Genomic DNA, 20,192 nt, shown 5'->3' on the forward strand with positions numbered 1-20,192 from the left:
CGGCTGCTCTCTGCCCTCACTGGATGACATTGCCAGCCACAGGTCTCACAAAGCATGGACAAATAGACTTAAGGACAGTTTTTTTCCCACAGCCATCAGGACTCTGAACTTGCGTTAGCACGACACACAATCACTTCTGTGCAATAACTTCGGGGTGTGCAATAACAATGTGCATTATCTTAGATTGTGCAATATTTTAGAATTTACCTAGCCAGGATGTGACTTTTTATACTTTTATATTACTATTTATGTTTTTTTTTTACTGGGAAAACGCACTTTGTGGAGTAGAACCACCAATTTTGTTATATGCGGCTGTGTATGATGACGATAAAGGCTTTTGATTTGATTTCTTTTTTCAAATTGAATAATTTGACATTTTGCATTTACAAAGACAGGCCTATTTACTTCCTTATGATATTGACCCTAATAATGTGCTTTTGATTCATAGAGTATCTCAGAAACACCACGTGTGATGATTTTTCTTAAGATTTCCCCTTCAAAGTAACATATTTGTACTCCCTATTAAAACCATGAATGTGGAGGTGAAAATTGGAAGTCAGGTCGCGGCTTATATGCGAGCAATTGTAAAATTCATGAAGTGTTATCAAAATCTATGCCCAAAAAACGATCTCTGCAATATTAATATTTCAACGACTTTATATTTCTAGGTGTGATTTTTGCAAGTACCAGCTCAGGATTTGGAGAGTTATCCTTTCTTTCTCTCACAGTCTTCTATAAGAGGTATGTATCTTTCAGTTTTTGAAACACTTTTCCTACTTATCTTTCTAATGTGTGATAAATTGTGATAAGGTAATTAGAATTTGATGGGTAAGGATTTAACATGCAGCTTTGTGTTCTAAATTTTGCACACAGTCGAAATTATCATTGGAATGGATATTGTTTGGGCACTTTTCTTGGGATTGTCCTGTCAAAATCAAAGCTGTCTACTGGCTCAACAAAGGTTTTTCCCTGCCTGAATGCATGAGACCAATGTTCCCTCTAATTTTTTGTTTGTCTGGGCAGAAAGACAACCTCCCTGAGCACACTGAGTACCAGTGTGAGCAACATCATCATTGCTCGCTATGGGCACACACCTGTATCACACCTGCCATAAGCAGGTGCATGTCTACTACACATAAATGATTTAGTAATAATAAAATGTAATTATTCATATCTATGAATCTGCGGCCCGGCGGAGGAGTGGTTCGCGCGTCGGCCTCACAGCTCTGGGGTCCTGGGTTCAAATCCAGGTCGGTCCACCTGTGTTGAATTTGCATATTCTCCCTGGGCCTGCGTGGGTTTTCTCTGAGTACTCCGTTTTCCTCCCACATCCCCAAAAGATGCATTGTAGGCTGATTGGACACTCTAAAATTGCCCCTAGGTAAGTAGGTAGGTAGTCAAGTTTCCATTTATATGCAATATTTTTCCATGATTTTGCTTAGATTTATTTAATAAGGGATAGCACATATTAATGAACATATTTATATTCATGTTAATGAACATATATATGTAAGATTGTAGCCGAGGGCTAATTTCCATTTATAGTCCATTGTGTAGGTTGAAGACAAACGATCACACATACTAGACACACACGCACGCACACAACCACACACACAGCAGATTTAGACAGTTCTCACCCGATTTCACCGCGTGTTCTTCTTTTGCACATACTCCGACAGCCATTCCATCTTAAAAGAACCACATTTCTTTTTTACTTTGGCTCCTTTCACCACGATAAAGGCTTGGCAGCAGCTCCACCGAACCGTTAGCTATATGATCACCTGCGAATCAGAGGCACCTGCGCGTATTTAACGCAGCCAATCAATGTCGTTAACATTTCCTCATTCCGAAGAAGAAACACACGTGACGTGAACCACACCATATCATCGGCTAGACACAGTGTTAGTCATAGCTTACCGTTTCTTGTCGTTTGTCATTGACAGCATGCCGCGGAAGTAAACACACATGACCTGAACCGCTTCATATCATTGGCTGGACACAGTGTTAGTCATGGTTTTATCCGTTATTGGCCGTTTGTTGTTTTTTATCAGTTACAGGTTGCAACTCTACGAGTTGCATTGCAACATGGCACAGAAAAACTAATGTGTTTATTTTTTTTACATTTCAGGTTGGATTTTATTTTGTGCGCTCCATATTATTACTGTGCGCGGAGAATACGAGAGTAGTGCGCAATTGCGCACGCGCGCAGCTTAGAGGGAACATTGCATGAGACCTCATGAAAGCTGACATGAGTCTTTCACAAGGTTCCCCAGTGCTTCATATACATTGTGCAAAAACACATCATTTTTTCTCTCACTGTCTGAAGTAAATGCAGTTAAATAATCCCAGTACAGTAATCCCTCGATTATTGCGGTTAATGTAGACCAGACATGCCTGCGATAAACGAAAAACCGCAAAGTAGAGTCACCCCTATTTTTTTTTACTTCAGTGTGGAGTCCTAGTAGCAAGCAGAGGACAGGGGAGTGGCTTCCGCTTGCGAGTTGCAGCGTGGATTTTCATATTTTTATGAATTTACAAAAAATATTTAATTAACAAAAAAAAATTCCCCCAGAAATAAACCCGCGATGTAGTGAAGCCGCGATAGTTGAAGCCGGGATATTCGAGGGATTACTGTAATCTTGTTTCAGGTCAGTCAGGAATACTGAAATTATTATTTATTTCAAATGACACAATAATGAATTTGAAATGAAACAATTTGTCAGAGGGAATTTAAAAAAAAAACCATAAGATCCATTCACTATTTTTTAAGAGCATTTGAGAAGTGGGTGCTATACACGAATCCAGCAGTTTTTTTCAATGATTTCTTTATTTTTATTTAATTTATCTAATTCTGTAACCTAAAATATTACTTATTAATTTCTGTACGTACAAACTTTTTAGGTTACGAAACACCTCAATGTGAAAATGTTGTCTCGGAATATGAAAGAAATTAAGGTTCGGAAATGCAGTCTGCCGCCTGATGGTGTAGTAATTCACTTGGCTGACTTCGGTGCAGGCAGGCACGGGCTCGATTCCCTCTGATGGTATGATTGTGAGTGCGAATTGTCGTTTGTTCTCTTTGTTCCCTACTGCAACCATTCTAGCGTGTAGTCTGCCTTTCCTTTGAAGTCAGCTGGGATAGGCTGCACCACCCAATCCTGAGATAAAGGCTTTGATCCAAGGCTATGGCCTTTTCTACCATTTCTTGAAAACACGCATGGTCGACTGATTGAACACTCCAAATAGTCCCTAACTATGACTGTGTGTAAATTATTTTTTGTCTCTTCGTGGTCGGTGATTGGCCTGCAACCAATTCAAAGTGTTTCCCAGCTACTACCCTTAGTTAGCTGGCATCGGCTTCAGCTGCCTTGCGACCCTTGGGAGGATACAAGCGACTCTGAAAATGGACGAGTGAAAGTCCTCATTTGATCTGATTATGATGAGTAGGAAGAAAAAACTACTATATTTGGGGTTAAATATTTTCGAATACAAATGTAACTGATTGTCTCTGCCCATTTCAAATTGTTTATTTAACCTACTTTGATGTTTTTTTTTTAAAATGCAAAACACAATGTTAGTATTTATATTGACTTCCAACATGTCGTAGGGAAGTACTTGCGGCATGGGGTTCCGGCACTGGTGGGGCTGGTGTTGCAGCAGCCCTGCTTTATTCAGGCCTGGCACAAGTTGGCATCTCACCTCAGGTTACACTGTTAACCATGCTGATCGTTCCATTCACAATGTTGAATAGGTAAGTGAGAAATAATACATTCAAATAACACCTTCATAGAGTCATCACACTACCTTTTGTATAGCAATTAGCTTAGAAAATTCTGATACTGTAGTTAACAGGTTGTGCTGCAGGTATCTGATTGAGTGTTGGAATTAGAACCCGTAAAGAAGGGTATCTAGAACCACCGGAAAAAGATAGGGAATTATTTAGAATGGAGTAATTTCAAATGGCAACTTTCTGGCTTTGAGAATCTACAAATAAATGGAGAATACATTTTGGTAGTAATATATACTTTTCCAAACAAGCAGAATGCAACCAATTTTGGGAGTACCCTCATTTCTAAGAAAAAAAATGCTTTCTGGATAAAAGTAGTGAGAGTTTTCTAAATTTGGGTTGCTAAAAAAGAAAAATGAAGTCCAACATGTCAAATGGATATATACCGTATTTTCACGACTATAAGGCGCACTAAAAAGTATTAAATTTTCTCGAAAATAGACAGGGCGGCTTATAATGCGGAGCGCCGTGTGTAAGCTCTGAAGCCTGACTGAGAACACTTCTTGCCGACACACTTCTTATATAATAATAATAATAATAATAATAATAATAATCGGACATAGGCCCCGTCATCATCAACAACAAAAGCCGACTTGTCATCACACCCAGAAACTGCGCATGATGAAATTGGTAATATAGTATATTAATATAGTATATTAATTGGTAATTTAGTATATATAGAGAGAAGGTGGATGTGGGTGGGTTCAGAAGCTAAAGGCACGCCCCTACAAGGTACCCGTATATAGTGTGGGCATGTGTGTATTGCAAAACAATTTCGGTTTGGTTTCTAAGGCCCCCCGAAGCAGCGGTGAAAAACCAAGTCACGAAAATGAACTCTGAGCTTGCCGCCATTCCCGGAGGCTTAACTAAAGCGCCGGGCTAGTTACGCCACTATTTGCAAATTGATTGTGGCCGCCTGGACGAACGTGTCTGCTTGCACAGTTGTTAAAGGCACTAACAACAGATGCTTGAAAACCGCTGGACATCGGCATCAACACAGCTTTATGAAGGGTGGCAGGCAGCGCCGGGCTAGTTACGCTAGCTACTATTTGCGAATGGATTGTGGCCGCCTGGACGAACATATAAAACTCAGTGTTTTCGATGACTCGTTTGGACAATTGCTCAATTCGGACACAGAAAATGAGGACTTTGATGGATTTGTGGGTGATTATGACGTGAGTACATTGTAAAATGGCTAAATAAAGTACAACCGAACTCACTTTTGCTTCCGTTGCCTTTTTAAAAACGTGTTTTTAGCGTGTCCGAATGTTTTGCCATGCCTGGCTGCGCCTTTAAAAGCGGTGCGTCCTGTGTGTGTCAAATACAGAAATAGCAGTCGTTACTGACACTGCACCTTTAAATGCGGTGCGCCATATAGTCGTGAAAATACGGTAGTTTTTGAAAAAACACTATCTGGTCGAAATGTTAAAGCATCACTATGTAAATAGTCCAGACAACACAACTCCTTGAAACATTGGGACACACAACCCCCCATCATTATAATGTGATAACTCATTGGGGGGTGGTCTAAAGTAATCCAAATATTTAGTATTAAAGTCTGATTACTCTATTCCGAGCCCCTCCCGGATGACCGAGCTTCTCACTTTATCTCTAAGAGAGAGTCCAGTCCGGACATCCTGTGGACGAAACTCATTTCAGCGGCTTGTATCCGAGATCTCGTTCTTTCGGTTACGACCCACAGTTCATGACCATAGATGAGAGTAGGAACGTAGATCGACCGGAAAACAGAGAGCCTCGCCTTTTGGCTCAGCTCCTTCTTCACCATGACAGACCGGTGCAGAGTCCGCATTACTGCAGACGCCGCACCGATCTGCCTGTCGATCAATCCCCCTTTCCATCATATTATATACATTATTATATAATTAAAAATCTTCTCATTTATATTCTTCACCTAGCTATTTTTTCCTGCTGGTTCCACCACCTTCATTTCCTCAGTGGAAACGGAGAGAAAGCGACGATGGCATTGACACTTCTGAGGAAAGAGAAAGGCTAATGAATGGATCCCAAGAAGAGCAGGAAACATGTAATCAAGGTACAAACTTATTGCAATTAAAATTATATACCATTATATTAAAAACAAGCGCTGTTACATCGTCTACAATGTTGTTGACTACTTATTATGTTGACTAATTATTGATGATTTATTACAGTAATACCTCTTGTTGTGGCCCTGACTATGATTAACGATGAAAATATACTGTTCAGAATATGAAGATGGCACGTCCTGACTTTCAAAGTTGTACATAGTGATTTTTTTTGGGTTGTGAACACAATGTTGTTATCTTTCTCTTAAAAAGTAATAGAGGACAGAAGCTCTGGACTGCTCACCCTCTCAGAGAAACTGCATGTATTCAAAGTAAGTGGAATATGTCAAATAAGTGGAAAGTACAGTTGCTATAAAAAGTCTACTCACCCATTTAAATGCCTTGTTGACTTTTACTATATATATATATATATATATATATATATATATATATACACACACACAGTGGGGCAAATTATTTAGTCAACCACCAATTGTGCAAGTTATCCTACTTGAAAAGATTAGAGAGGCCTGTAATTGTCAACATGGGTAAACCTCAACCATGGGAAAAAAACTGAATATCACATTGTTTGATTTTAAAATAATTTATTTGCAAATCTTGGTGGAAAATAAGTATTTGGTCAATGCCTAAAGTTCATCTCAATACTATGTTATTTACCCTTCGTTGGGGCTGTTGTTGGGCAACATGGACTTTCAACTCCCTCCACAGATTTTCTATGGGGTTGAAATCTGGAGACTGGCTAGGCCACTCCAGGACCTTGAAATGCTTCTTATTGAGCCACTCCTTTGTTGTCCTGGCTGTGTCTTTGGGATTCTTGTCATGCTGAAAGACCCAGCCACGTCTCATCTTCAATGTCCTTATTGATGGAAGGAGATTTTCACTCAAAATCTCTCGATACATGGCCCCATTCATTCTTTCCTTTACACAGATCAGTCGTCCTGGTCCTTTTGCAGAAAAACAGCCCCAAAGCATGATGTTTCCACCCCCATGCTTCACAGTGGGTATGGTGTTCTTTGGATGCAATTCAGTATTATTTCTCCTCCAAACACGAGAACCTGTGTTTCTACCAAAAAGTTCTATTTTGGTTTCATCTGACCATAACAAATTCTCCCAGTCCTCTTCTGGATCATCCAAATGCTCTCTAGCGAACCGCAGACGGGCCTGGATGTGTAGTGGCTTCAGCAGGGGGACATGTCTGGCAGTGCAGGATTTGAGTCCCTGGCGGCGCATTGTGTTACAGATAGTAGCCTTTGTTACTGTGGTCCCAGCTCTCTGTAGGTCATTCACTAGGTCCCCCCGTGTGGTTCTGGGATTTTCGCTCACCGTTCTTGTTAGCATTTTGACGCCACCGAGTGAGATCTTGCATGGAGCCCAGATCGAGGGAGATTGTCAGTAGTCTTGTATGTCTTCCATTTTCTTTTAATTGGTCCCACAGTTGATTTCTTTACACCAAGCATTTTACCTATTGCAGATTCAGTCTTCCCAGCCTGGTGCAGGTCTACAATTTTGTCTCTAGTGTCCTTTGACAGCTCTTTGGTCTTGGCCATAGTGGAGTTTAGAGTGTGAGAGACTGAGGTTGTGGACAGGTGGCTTTTATACCGATAATGAGTTTAAAAAGATGCTATTAATACAGGTAATGAGTGGAGACCTCGTTAGAAGTTAGACCTCTTTGACAGCCAAAATCCAATGCTCCGCCCAGTGCTCGTAGAGACATTTACACGAGGGAGTTGCGACATGAAAGACAGTGCCCATGTTGTTCACAAAAGCAGCCTCTCGCATTGGCCACACCTGGCTGTATGCTCGTATATCAAAATTTCTCTCGTATCTCAAGGTAAATATTTACAACTGTTTATGAACACATTCCAACCCTATATAAAGTACACCCACAAGGTTTGGAAGAATTTACTTACTATACTTTAATATTCAGGAATGTGAGTGGATGTTTACATCTTAAAACCCTTTAAAACAGGGGTCCCCAAACTTTTTCCTGTGAGGGCCACATAACTTTTCCCTTCTCTGATGGGGAGCCGGTGTCAGTTTGTAACAGAAAAAGTGTGACGATTGTAGGGGAGCTTAATTTTTTTATTGTTTTTCAGAAAGCCACACATAACCAAATAACCCTTTCCAGGTTCTGTACAGAAAAAAGTCAGGAAACAAATAATAACACTATTAATGAAATAAATAATAACTAAATAACCCTCTGAGTTCTTCACAGAAAAAACAGGAAATAAATAACACTATTTATGAAATAAATAATAACTAAATAACTCTCTGGGTTCTTCATAGAAAAAAAAGCCATGGAACATTAACTTTCTGTTGTGCCATGCACAATCTTAACAGATAAAAGTTCAGCTCAGTTGTCAGAGCAGAATCTCTCTGACACATATGAGCAGTCTCTTAAAGTTCTTGTGTTTCTTCCTTATAATCCTTTTGTAGGTTCCAATATGCTTGTAGACACCGCTGTTTGCAGCTCTCTCTCATCAACTTCCCTGTGAAAACCACAAAGGAAGCAGGTTGAGAAACTGAACTAAGTGAAACCGCACCTACACGGCACAATACATTTCACTACCAGTATGGTTGTAAAGATGGATTTTATCCCAGTAGATTTTATTATGATTATATTTGTTTATGCTCAGAATGACTCATTCAAGTCAGAAAAGTGAGCTTACCTATGTATGTTCATCAGTGTGAACTGTGGGCCTACATCTGGCTGGTGAGAAGTTGAATATCAGGTTCCATTCTAGTTACAGCCAGTCTCAAGCACTGATGCAAATGTTCATCTGTTAATCTTGATCTCATCGGAGTTTTCAGCAGTTTAATGCGAGAAAAGGTTTTCTCGCAGATATACGTGCTGCCAAAAACTGTGGACATTTTCATTGCATGTTTTTTGATGTTTGGATATGTGTCGTTTGGGAGGGTGGCATAGAAGTCAATGAGACTGTTGGGCTTGAATGCGTCTTTCAGAACATCACAGTTCTGTAACTCAGCCAACTCAAACTGATATGAAGGCTGGGCTTCATCAATGTTGGCAACAAAGGGGTTCTGAAAAAGACGGATTTCTTTTGCATGAACATGTAGTTCAGTGAATCGCACACCGAACTCCGCCTTCAGCATTTCCAGTGCTTCCACGCACTTTTCAGATGGGAACGGGACCGCTGGGTTCTCTGTCGACAGGTTTTGGGTAGCAGGAAGATGGACAAAGTTGCGCTTTTTCACTTGTTCCAAAAGCAGCGCTAATTTCACCTCAAATGTTTTTTATGTGTGAATACATGTCACAAATGAGTTTCCCTTCACCTTGTAGCTGCAAGTTAAGGCTGTTAAGTCTTTATGTCACGTCTGTTAAAAATGTGAGGTGCCATTTCCATTCTGGGTCAATCAGCTCTGGGACCGTTTTGTCTTTTAAATGAAGAAATATGTTAATTTCGAGTAGCAGCTCGTAAAAACGCCTCAAAACTCTGCCCCGGCTCAGCCATCGGACCTCTGTGTAGTACAGCACATCTCCGTGCGTAGACTCCAGTTCAGACAGGAATTCTTGGAACTGACTGTGTTTAAGTCCCTTTGCCCTGATGAAGTTTATGCACGACACCACAACCTTCATTACAGAATCCCACGTCAACACTTTGCAGCACAGTGCTTGTTGGTGAATTAGGCAGCGGACTCGTAGCGGGGCGGTGAGACCCCTTTTTTCCAACTCCCGGTTCATGTGTCCTATTAGACCGCAAGTGTCACCCACCATGCTAGGAGCCCTGTCAGTCGTGATGCTAGCTAGCTTTGACCAGTCCAGGTCCAACTTCTCCATGGTTTGGCACACTTTGTCAAAAATATCCTCTCCCGTTGTAGTCCCTTTGAGTCTTTGGAGGGCTGCCAGCTCCTCGCATATCTCAAAGTTTGCGCTAACTCCAAGAATAAATATGAGCAGTTGCGCTGTGTCTTGCACATCCGTGCTTTCATCCAGTGCTAATGAAAAAAAGTCAAATTCTTTCGTCTTCTGCTGCAGCTGGGCATATACATTACTCCCGATTTCTTCAACGCGTCTGGTGATTGTAATCGCCGACAGACTTACGGCATTAAAGGCATCTTTCTTCTCGGGACACACCTCCTCCGCGACAGCATCCATACATTTCTTAACAAACTCTCCGTCAGTGAAAGGCTTACCGCTGCTTGCTATCAGTTTAGCAACCCGAAAGCTGGCCCGAATGGATGCCTGGTTCAGCTGAGCTTGGCGTACAAATGTATTCTGCTGAGATAGGAAAAAAATATATAAATATCCGATAGCGTCTCTGGTATTGTTCAGAGGGCCGGGCCAAAAGTGCTGACGGGCCGTATCCGGCCCGCGGGCCGTAGTTTGGTGACCACTGCTTTAAAAGGTGCTTGGTGCATGGGAAGAGATTAAAGACTGTCTTTTGATGGTTAGTTTGGGCAAGTCCTGCAAACACGGAATTAGGAATAACAACATTGTTTTACTTTACCAGAAAAGACCGAGCAGCATTTGTACAGCGCAGGAGATTTCCTGCAAAGAGCCCATTATTAACATTACAGTTTATTTTTATTTTTCCCCTAACCAAATTTTTAGGGATTGATGCCGTTCATCGCTGCTTTGGGATTAGTCTATTATGCTGAGTACTTCATTAACCAAGGTTTGGTAAGTTCTCTGTGCTATCACACTATTGACTTCATTTTTTTGTTGTATTTAGGATATTTACTGTAGATCACATATTGTATGTGAAATTTTGTTTTGTAATTAAAGTTCTATTTTCTCAGATGGAGCTCCTGTATTTCCGAAAGTTTTTCCTAAGCCATGCAGAGCAGTATCGATGGTAAGAAATTTCTGCTAAAGGATACTTTCCTGCACTTTTTGGAATTTATTGTCCTATAATTTATTCTATCAAATAATTGCTTGTGCCACGCACATTTTTTATGCATAAGTTGACCGTTATAATGCTTGTGTCAAAGTTATTTTAAAGGCTTTCATACATGAGCGATTGTCTTGTGTATTGTGTATGTTGGAGGTAGTGTTCCACACCACAGGGAGTGTTCATGGGCATTTTGGATGCAGCACCTAGGCCTGAATAAATTTGATGTGAAGGGCTGGCGCTAGCATCCAAACAGAAGGTGCTAGCTCAGGGAAATCATGCCGGTTTTGGGATGTACACATGAATCACTGCAAAGGAAGCAATTATGAATGCACTTTTTAAAAAGTTCTTGTGAGCTTTAGGACGCTCTAAAAGGGGGTTTCAAATCCCTCCAGCCAAGTCTAAAAGATATAATTGGGCAATTAAGTGTTTGGTTTGCCACCATTTGTTTAAGTTCTCCCTCTAAAAACACGATCGAGGCCCAGAATTTTCATTATTGGTGTACCTCAAATGATTAGACCACTTCAGGCCGGTAGCATTAACCTCTCACCTGATCAAGACATTGGAGATAATCATCCTCAATCACCTCAGCCCCCTGATGAATGCAGAGCTGGACCCTCTGCAGTTCGCCTATCGTCCAGGCATTGGTGTGGAAGATGCTACCACCTACCTGATGCACAGGTCTCTTTCACACCTGGAGAACACGGGAAGCACGCTGAGAATGATGTTTTTTGACCTCTCCAGTGCGTTCAACACCATTCAGCCGGTCCTACTGAGAGGGAAACTGGAAGAGGCTGGAGTAAGGAACCACCTAGCCGCATGGATCATCGACTTCCTCACTGACAGACCACAATATGTGAGACTCCAGGACTGTACGTCTGATGTGGTAGCTTGCAGCACGGGGGCCCCACAAGGCACAGTGCTCTCTCCACTCCTCTTCTCCCTCTACACATCGGACTTCAAACATAATACAGACACCTGCCACCTCCAGAAGTTCTCTGACGACACCGCTATTGTTGGACGAGTGACGGACGGGAACGACCTGGAGTACAGGGGAGTCATCACAGCCTTTGTTGACTGGTGTAGGCAAAACCACCTCTACATCAACAACAGTAAGACAAAGGAAATGGTCATCGATTTTCAGATGAATCCTCAACAGACCACTCAGGTGAACATCCAGGGTACAGACATTGAAATCGTGGAGAATTTTAAGTACCTGGGTGTTCACCTCAACAACAAACTAGATTGGTCCACAAACATAGATGCCCTGTACAAAAGGGGCCAGAGCCGCCTCTACCTGCTGAGGAGTCTACGGTCCTTTAGAGTGTGCAGGACACTGCTGAGGACTTTCTACAACACTGTGGTGGCATCTACAGTGTTTTATGCAGTGCTCTGTTGGGGATGCGGGAGCACGGAGAGGGACAGGAACAGGCTGAATAAGCTGGTCAGGAGGGCCAGCTCTGTTCTGGGCTGTCCTCGGGACTCTGTGGAGGAAGTGGGAGAGCGGAGAATGCTGACCAGGATGATGTCCATCATGGACAGCACCTCCCACCCCCTGCATGAGTCTGTGGAGTCCCTCCAAAGCTCCTTTAGCAATAGACTGCGGCACCCTCATTGCAGGAAGGAGCGCTTCCGCAGATCCTTCCTCCCATCAGCTGTCAGGCTCTTTAACAAAAAATGGCTGAGTGTTAAGACCTACCGTATGCATGCATGTACATTTATGTGTATATATGTATATATGTGCTAAGCAACACGCTTATTTATTTATATATTTATTCATGTATTTATTTAACTTACTTATTACCTATCTATTTATGTCTAAAATGCCTTTCCTATTCCTGCATCCTCACCCTCTTGCTACTGTGACAACGAAATTTCCCGAATACGGGATGAATAAAAATATCCAATCCAATCTCGGCTTAGCACACACAGTGCTTGCCACTGTGAAACTATGAGAAAAGGCAGCCGTAGATTGTAGGATTTTTAAAGAATTTATATCTGGAAAATCTATACTCTGTTTTTTTTATATTACCATATTTACTCTCATATAATCCGCTTTTGTCGGACAAAAAATGATGACTGAATCGAGGGTACGGCTTATATGCACATAAAAACACGACTTGCAAAAAAACTGCAATTTGAAGGCGCCGTGAAACGTTGTACATGTGTGCATCGTGATGTCACGACGCAAGCGAATGCCGATACGGTCATTTATTTCAAAATAGAGAAAAGATAAACAGATAAAACGATAAACAAAATTTATTTGGACGTCTGAATGAAATTCATGAAAAAAATGTATCTTGCATAAAACGCAAAACGTTCCCGTCACTGCTTGCTTGGGGCACGGCCATCTTAGTGAAGTCGGGGTGCAGCCATCTTAGTGAGGTCGGGGTGCTGCCGTCTACATTAAAAAAAAAAAAAAATTCCACCTTGAATTTTTTTCGTTTTATTTCTTGTTCGAAAGTGACAATTATTGGAGTAATATGAACCATTGAAAGAATCAAGATATTTTGACATTACAGTAATACCTCGACATACGAGTGCCCCGACATACGAGCAATTTGAGATACGAGTAAAATTTCGAGCAAATATTTATCTTGAGATACGAGACAAATTTTGAGACACGAGCATAAAGCGGATGCGAGAGGCTGCTCATAAGAACATCATGGCCACAGTTTTTCTCCCCGCAACTACCTCGTGTGATGTCTCTACGGGCACTGGGCGGAGCGTTGCATATTTTCGGTGTTTTTCCCCCCCGTTAGTCAGTGCAGAATGGCGGAGCTTGCTCGATAATACGAGAGGAGTATATTACTTCTCGTTGGCAAGTGTTCGTGTGTCATCCTATTGTGAAGACATTTGTGTGCATCATTTTCGTAATACTTTGAAGGAATGACAAAAGCAAACAACCCTCGATAGGTTCCTTTTAAAAACTGCAGCTGAAAGTCAGGATTGGGGTGGGGCAAATAGAGCCAACCCGGGAGAAAAAAGGTATAAAAATGTAAAACAAAATTAGAATTAAGTTTAGTGTAAGGTTAGATTCAACTTATTTTTGAGTGTGTCTGCATCGTAACCTAACTTCATTTAAATTTGTTTATGTTATGTTACGAGCGCGCGTTGCCTTGCAAAAAGTCTCTCGCTCTCTCTCTGTCCCTCTCTCTCCCCTCTGCGAAATCCGTCTAATTTTAGTACTATTAAACACATTTTAGTACTATTAAACCACTAGTTATTTGTTAATCTCTGTTAATAGATGGTGAATTAGAACAAATAAAAATGTTTTTCCAATCCAACATCTTGTTTTTGGATTTTTTTCAGAGGGTTGGAACGGATTAATTTGTTTTGAGTTCATTTCTATGGGAAACGTTGATTTGAAATACGAGTAAATCGACATACAAGCTCAGTCCCGGAATGCATTAAGCTCGTATCTCGAGGTACCACTGTAGAAGCAATATGGCTGCCACAACATCTTTAACTTCTGGTAAGAAAATTGTAATTTCTGTAATTAGAAAGCATCAGGTTCTCATCAAGATAGACATATTTATTTTTTCAAATTGAATAATTTGAAATGTTGCAGTTACAAAGACAGGCATGTTAACTTCTTGATGATATTGACCCTAATATTGTGCTTTTGATTCATACAGTATCTCAGAAATACCTTTTTCTTAAGATCTTCCCTTTAAAGTAACACATTTGTACTCCCTATTAAAACCATGAATATGGAGGTGCAAATTGGGAATCAGGGGGGCGGCTTATAAGTGAGAAATTGTAAAATTCAAAAATTTCAAGACAACTTTCAGGGTATACGGGCTTATACGCACGGGAGGCTTATATGCGAGTAAAACCGGTAAATATCCAAATAAAAAATGTTTATAAAAATATCAAAAATCACAGAAGAGCGGAAGTCAGGGCCCCGCTTCTTCTTTGGCGCAGAATTGGGTGGCACTCAGTCCTGAAGAAGAAGCAATATTTCACCGTAAAAGAAGAAGAATGTGCCGAATAATATAAAAGCCCAAGAAGGATGGCGGCGACCTGGTGGGGCAAGTGGGTAGCGCATCGGCCTCACAGCTCGGGGGTCCTGGGTTCAAATCCAGGTAATGGAGTTTGCATGTTCTCCCCGGGCCTGCGTGGTTTTCCTCCAGGTACTCCAGTTTCCTCCCACATTCCAAAAACATGCATGGTAGGCTGATTGGACACTCTAAATTGCTCCTAGGTATGGGTGTGAGTGTGCATGGTTGTCCGTCTCCTTGTGCCCTGCGATTGGTTGGCCACTGATTCAGGATGTCCCCCGCCTCTGGCCCGGCGACAACTGGGATTGGCTCCAGCACCGCCCGTGACCAATGTTCCCTCTAATTTTTCGTTGGTCTGGGCAGAAAGACAACCTCCCTGAGCGCACTGAGTACCAGTGTGAGCGACATCATCGGTACTCGGATGATTCGCCTAAAGACGTTTCGCCGACGGACGTTTGACAGACGGGCAGGTCGCCGAATGGACGTTCCGCCGAACGGAGGTTTCGCCGAAACGGGATTCGCGCGCTCGCCCTGCCCCCGGATCGTGTGTGTACAAGTTTTTCAACCTCGGCCCGCGGGCCATATACGGCCCGTTAGGATTTTTAATCCGGCCCGCCGCCGGCGTTGTCCAAATTATAGTAAAAATCAATGTTAGTTTACCATCAATGGCAGCCCGGGTATAAGCACTCTTGGGCGGGCATGGCAGCCCGGGAATAAGCACTCTTGGGCGGGCAGATGTAGCAGAACCGAGCCGTAAAACGACAGCAATCGGGTCAAATCCATCCTAAAACAGCATTTAATGATTAAATACAAATACTGGAGCTCTTTGGACATTAGAACCGAGCCCAGGGAAGTGAATTCCTCGGTAAAATGTCGCGATGATGTCGCGATGGAGGCAAAAAACATCTATATACGTCCATTCGCCAAACGGCTCAAAATGCTCTCAAATTCGGTCAAATCCAGCCGAAGACAGCGTTTAATGATTAAATACAAATACTGGAGCTCTTTGGACATTAGAACCGAGCCCAGGGAAGTGAATTCCTCGGTAAAATGTCGCGATGATGTCGCGATGGAGGCAAAAAAACGTCCATATACGTCCATTTGCCAAACGGCTCAAAATGCTTTCAAACTCGGTCAAATCCAGCTGAAAACTGCGTTTAATGATGTTAGGTTTAAACACCAGACATTTGTATCACCAATCTGAAAGAAGGAAAAACACAGAGAATTGAGTCAACTTTATTTTAAAATGAGAGGGTCTCGGGACTGCTCTCGTCTCAATCCTCCGACACACTCTGAATAAAGTCTCCGCTCCCTTGTCTCTTATTGTGTCAAGTTACAGGAAGTTTCAAGCTGATCAAAGGAAAGAGAGGGATATCTCTCAGTTACAAAAGGTTCTTTGATGTATGACCATATGCTCTTTTAAGGTAACACCCCAACATCCTCTTTCCTCTTCTCCCGCAATCTTAACACGATAGTTCAAACAGGCTCCAGACCCCTGGGGCAGTTCCTCTTTGTTGAATAAGGTGAAACTGACCCCCAGGGCTCAAGACACCCCTAATTCTATTAGCAAGCATTTTCACACTCTAAACTAAAATCAGGATAACTTATTTACAATAATTCCAACATTTTAATGATTAAATACAAATACTAGTATTTGTATTTAAATCATTAAACTAACAAATACTACTATTTGTATTTAATCATTAAACGCTGTTTGAACGAGCGTTCATTCGGCGACCTGTCCGTCTGTCAAACGTCCGTCGGCAAAACGTCTTTAGGCGAATCATCTGGTCACGACATCATCATTGCTCGCTATGGGCACACCAGTATCACATCTGCCACAAGCAGGTGCATGTCAATGTTCCCTCTAATTTTTCATGTAAAACATGCTGTAAAACACGAAAAACATAAGAGTGGACAGAGCTACTGCCACTGGCTGCCGCTTAAACGGCGCCATCATGGGGAAGGGGGTAAAAAAAGGGATTTTATTTACTGCACGCCATATGATTGCTGCTGCCGCAGAGAAGACGAGAGTAGTGCGCAATTGCGCACGCGCGCAGCTTAGAGGGAACATTGCCCGTGACCCTAATGAGGATAAAGCGGTTCAAACAATGAGATGAGAAGGATGGCTCTTTTCCTTTCCTGTTTTGTACCGATTGAATTTCGCATCGTTTATCCTTATTGTGGGGCCCAGCCATTTTTTGCACCCTTGTGGGGTCCAATGTTTCCAGTGGTGCTACATTTCTGAAAAAAAATCATGGTGTTAAAAAAAATCTTCATGGTAAATATAACCTCCAATTTACATAATTGGAAACTTTTTTTTCAAACCAGTTTTTTGGTCACTTTTGGGGTCCAGTTTCTTGTTTTTGAACCTCCAGTGTCATTCTTTCACACACAGTCATAAACCAGGTTTTGTATCACTTAAGGGTCCTGATTGTATTTTTGAGCCTTTAAAATTTCTTTTCACAGACAGATATTGCTAATTTTACTAACCTGGCAAGAACCTACATGGTAAAAGGAATAGACCAATTCTGGTAGCGTTACTAACATGACCCCATGCTCATCCTATTCTAAACCCTGTAAGATCTTGTGCAATAACAACCCTAATCCGCACAAAGTACTAAATTTGCAAAAGAACAACGACAAAAAACAAAGAAAATAAATACTTTGTGTCTACTGCCTGGATCTTTCCCAAGAAGTTGTTTTTTTCCCCCACATAATATTTCACCACTTTCCAGTTTCTGGTATCAAGTGGTGCTTTTTCTTCATCAATGCAATACTAGCAGTCTGCTTTCCCTGGTACTTTGCCCATGATAAGGAATTTTCTCAAAAGCCTCTTCACTGCAGCAACTTTTTCGTGAGTCCAGTTTCTTTTCAACGTGGCTCGTTTACCTAAGTAGTCAATAAGAACATCAAGAATTAATCTAAACCTCCTTATTCATAAAAAATATATACATGCTGGAGCTTTAATTTTCATAATTTTCAGCACATATTTACCATCATATACTACTGTATAATAATGTAGAAATAGATCTCAAAGATCAGATTAAAGTGCTCCAAGTAATACCGTATTTACTCGCATATAAGCCGCTTTTGTGAGACAAAAAAATGATGACTGAATTGAGCTTACGGTTTATATGCGCATAAAAATTAGACAGCGCCATAATGACATGACGGCATGGCGGCATGATGCAAGACAATGCAGCAGATTCATTTATTTCAAAATAGATATAAACAGATAAAACGCAAAACAAAATTTATTTTGACTTCTACGAGTGAAATTCAACGAAAAAAACTCAGACTGGTTTTATTTTTTGCCAGCACGCTACTTATTGCGATCAACCCAGCGGGCCGTTCACCCTAAAAATAGCCTCCCCGCGCATTCCAAGCATTACGCTAAATCCATTCAAAACATCCCAGGGGAGTGGCAATGCATTTGACTTCTGTGTGCCTGCAGCGCTTTTAACCCTCAAAAACACTCTCAATACTCAAAGAAACAGCATATTACAGGTATACAGAGGAAATGCCTGACGTGAATGACAACAGAATGTGGGTGTGAACGCTTGAAAAATTGACTCAAGCCATGGATCGAACACAATTTAACATCTTTGCTAACGGATGGCCAACATTGTAGTTCGGGAAGGCAGCCTTGCACAAGTTACGTGACGATTTGGAATGAATTGTCGATGCCGATATAACAGCGAGGAGAATCAAAGGCTTGGGAGTGATGCATGTCCCGAGTTACAATGGATTGTGGATGACTGGGCTCAAGTGTCGGCCAGCACTGTTCGAGCTTTCGCCAAAGCTGGAATCAAGTTCCCAGAATACACAACTCTGACATACAGTGGAGCCAAGCATGTTAAACGCGGAACTCGTTATATCAGTGTACCTTTTACCTCAATAATGCATTATCAAACTTAGTTTTGCTCGTGCTGTCTTTAAAAAAAAAAGACGCTAGCGCCTAGCCTGACATACGCTAGCAGCTAGCATAACATACGCTAGCGGATAGCATAACATGCGCTAGCCTAGTGTCATGCTAGCGCCCTATCAGAGGAAGCGCCCAATGTATTGAAAAAAATGAGACTGCGCCCTATCACACGTTTTACAGGTGTGAAAATATGGTATTTCTGTTTTCAAATTGAATAATTTGATATTTTGCATTTACAAAGAGAGGCATATTAATTTCCTTATGATAATGACCCTAATAATGTTCTTATGAGTCAAACAGTATTTCAGAAATACCATGTGGGATGATTTTCCCTCCAAAGTAACACATTCATACTCCCTATTAAAACCATGAATATAGAGGTGAAAATTGTGAATCAAGGGGCGGCTTATACGCAAGAAATTGTAAAATTAAACAATTTCGAGGCAATTTTAAGGGAGCGGCTTATATGCGCGGGCGGCTTTCATCCGAGTGAATACGGTGAATCTAAATTTTCTTTACTCCCATTACTTTGTAGACAGAGAATACACACCACACAAAAACAGTCTATACATTTGAACATCTTTTTTTGCCCTCTTCTGCTCCGTGATGGTGGTAATGCTGCAATGTTTTTGTCAGGGTACTTAATTCTTTTTCAGGGTCCATGGCAGCTAGGTTAAAAACATGTAAACATATTCTTACTGTGGTAAACACTGAAGGATTTGCTTCACATTTTTCGTCAAGATAAACACAAAATCTTTAGGTAATTTTCTTTTCTATGTTTACCCTTCTTTTGAGGACTTTGAAGGATTTGTAGATGTTTGAATGTTTTGAATCATACAAATGTGAGTAAACATTGCATCGAGAAAGCACAATTAAACTCAGTTTTGCTAACTGCTGCCTTTTTAACACCTACGCGAGCATGCATGCGAATGTGCATACTAACGCATGTTTCATGCTAACACTACCGTAGTGTAGTGGTGTCAAATTTATGGTCTGTGGGTCGGAAGCAGTGAATGCACATCTTCCAGTGCCATTGACGACACTTTCAAATCCATCCAAAAGCATATGTTTTTGCAACATCTGTCTGATATAAGCCCACGTATTTGATTTGTTGCAATTATAAACATGAATCAATAGTATTGAGAATGAATGGAATATAGTGCCACTGAATGTGGCTGATGTGCATTTACCTTTGTAACTATCAATAAATCTTTGGGTGACCTCTAACGTGTTCCCTGGATCCCTTTCCTCGCCCCTCCCCTTCTCTGTGGAAGTCAACTTGTTGGAATTTTGCCCCCGTAACTGTAAAACCATTCAGATTTTTTTATTTTTTGAATTATTTTTGTTTTAAAACTCGTTAAAAAAAACAACAGACCCTTGGAAAAAGTTGCAGTTGATTTTCACTGTATAGACACCATCCACCTTAGTGTTAGCATGAAAACATGCTTCTCTTTGAGCACCATCCACTGCACTTAGCCAGCTTGTAATGCTGTTGTACGGTGTGTTGGTAGCACTACAATAGTTTGAATAAAGAGGTTCTCAAAACATGTTACG

General features: G+C 41.3%; 1 protein-coding gene across 10 annotated transcripts in view; it reads left to right on the forward strand.

The window, feature by feature from the left end:
- Positions 1-20,192, forward strand: part of cln3 (CLN3 lysosomal/endosomal transmembrane protein, battenin) — an 81,893-nt gene that overhangs the window by 41,694 nt on the left and 20,007 nt on the right. For 5 of the 10 annotated variants that reach the window (XR_013304901.1, XM_077619068.1, XM_077619069.1 and 2 more), the window contains exons 7-12: positions 669-741; positions 3,608-3,751; positions 5,704-5,840; positions 6,106-6,164; positions 10,427-10,495; positions 10,615-10,670. Coding sequence is in view for 9 of the 10 variants with exons in the window: in XM_077619068.1 (XP_077475194.1) it covers positions 669-741; positions 3,608-3,751; positions 5,704-5,840; positions 6,106-6,164; positions 10,427-10,495; positions 10,615-10,670 (538 nt within the window). In the remaining variant the exon portion in view is untranslated. Of the gene's footprint in view, positions 1-668; positions 742-3,607; positions 3,752-5,703; positions 5,841-6,105; positions 6,165-10,426; positions 10,496-10,614; positions 10,671-11,297; positions 14,009-20,192 lie in introns of those variants that run through there. The other 5 variants (XM_077619063.1, XM_077619064.1, XM_077619062.1 and 2 more) reach the window with 4 other exon arrangements.

This window comes from Stigmatopora argus, chromosome 14, assembly GCF_051989625.1.
Source record: "Stigmatopora argus isolate UIUO_Sarg chromosome 14, RoL_Sarg_1.0, whole genome shotgun sequence".
Classification (NCBI taxonomy): Eukaryota; Metazoa; Chordata; class Actinopteri; order Syngnathiformes; family Syngnathidae; genus Stigmatopora; species Stigmatopora argus.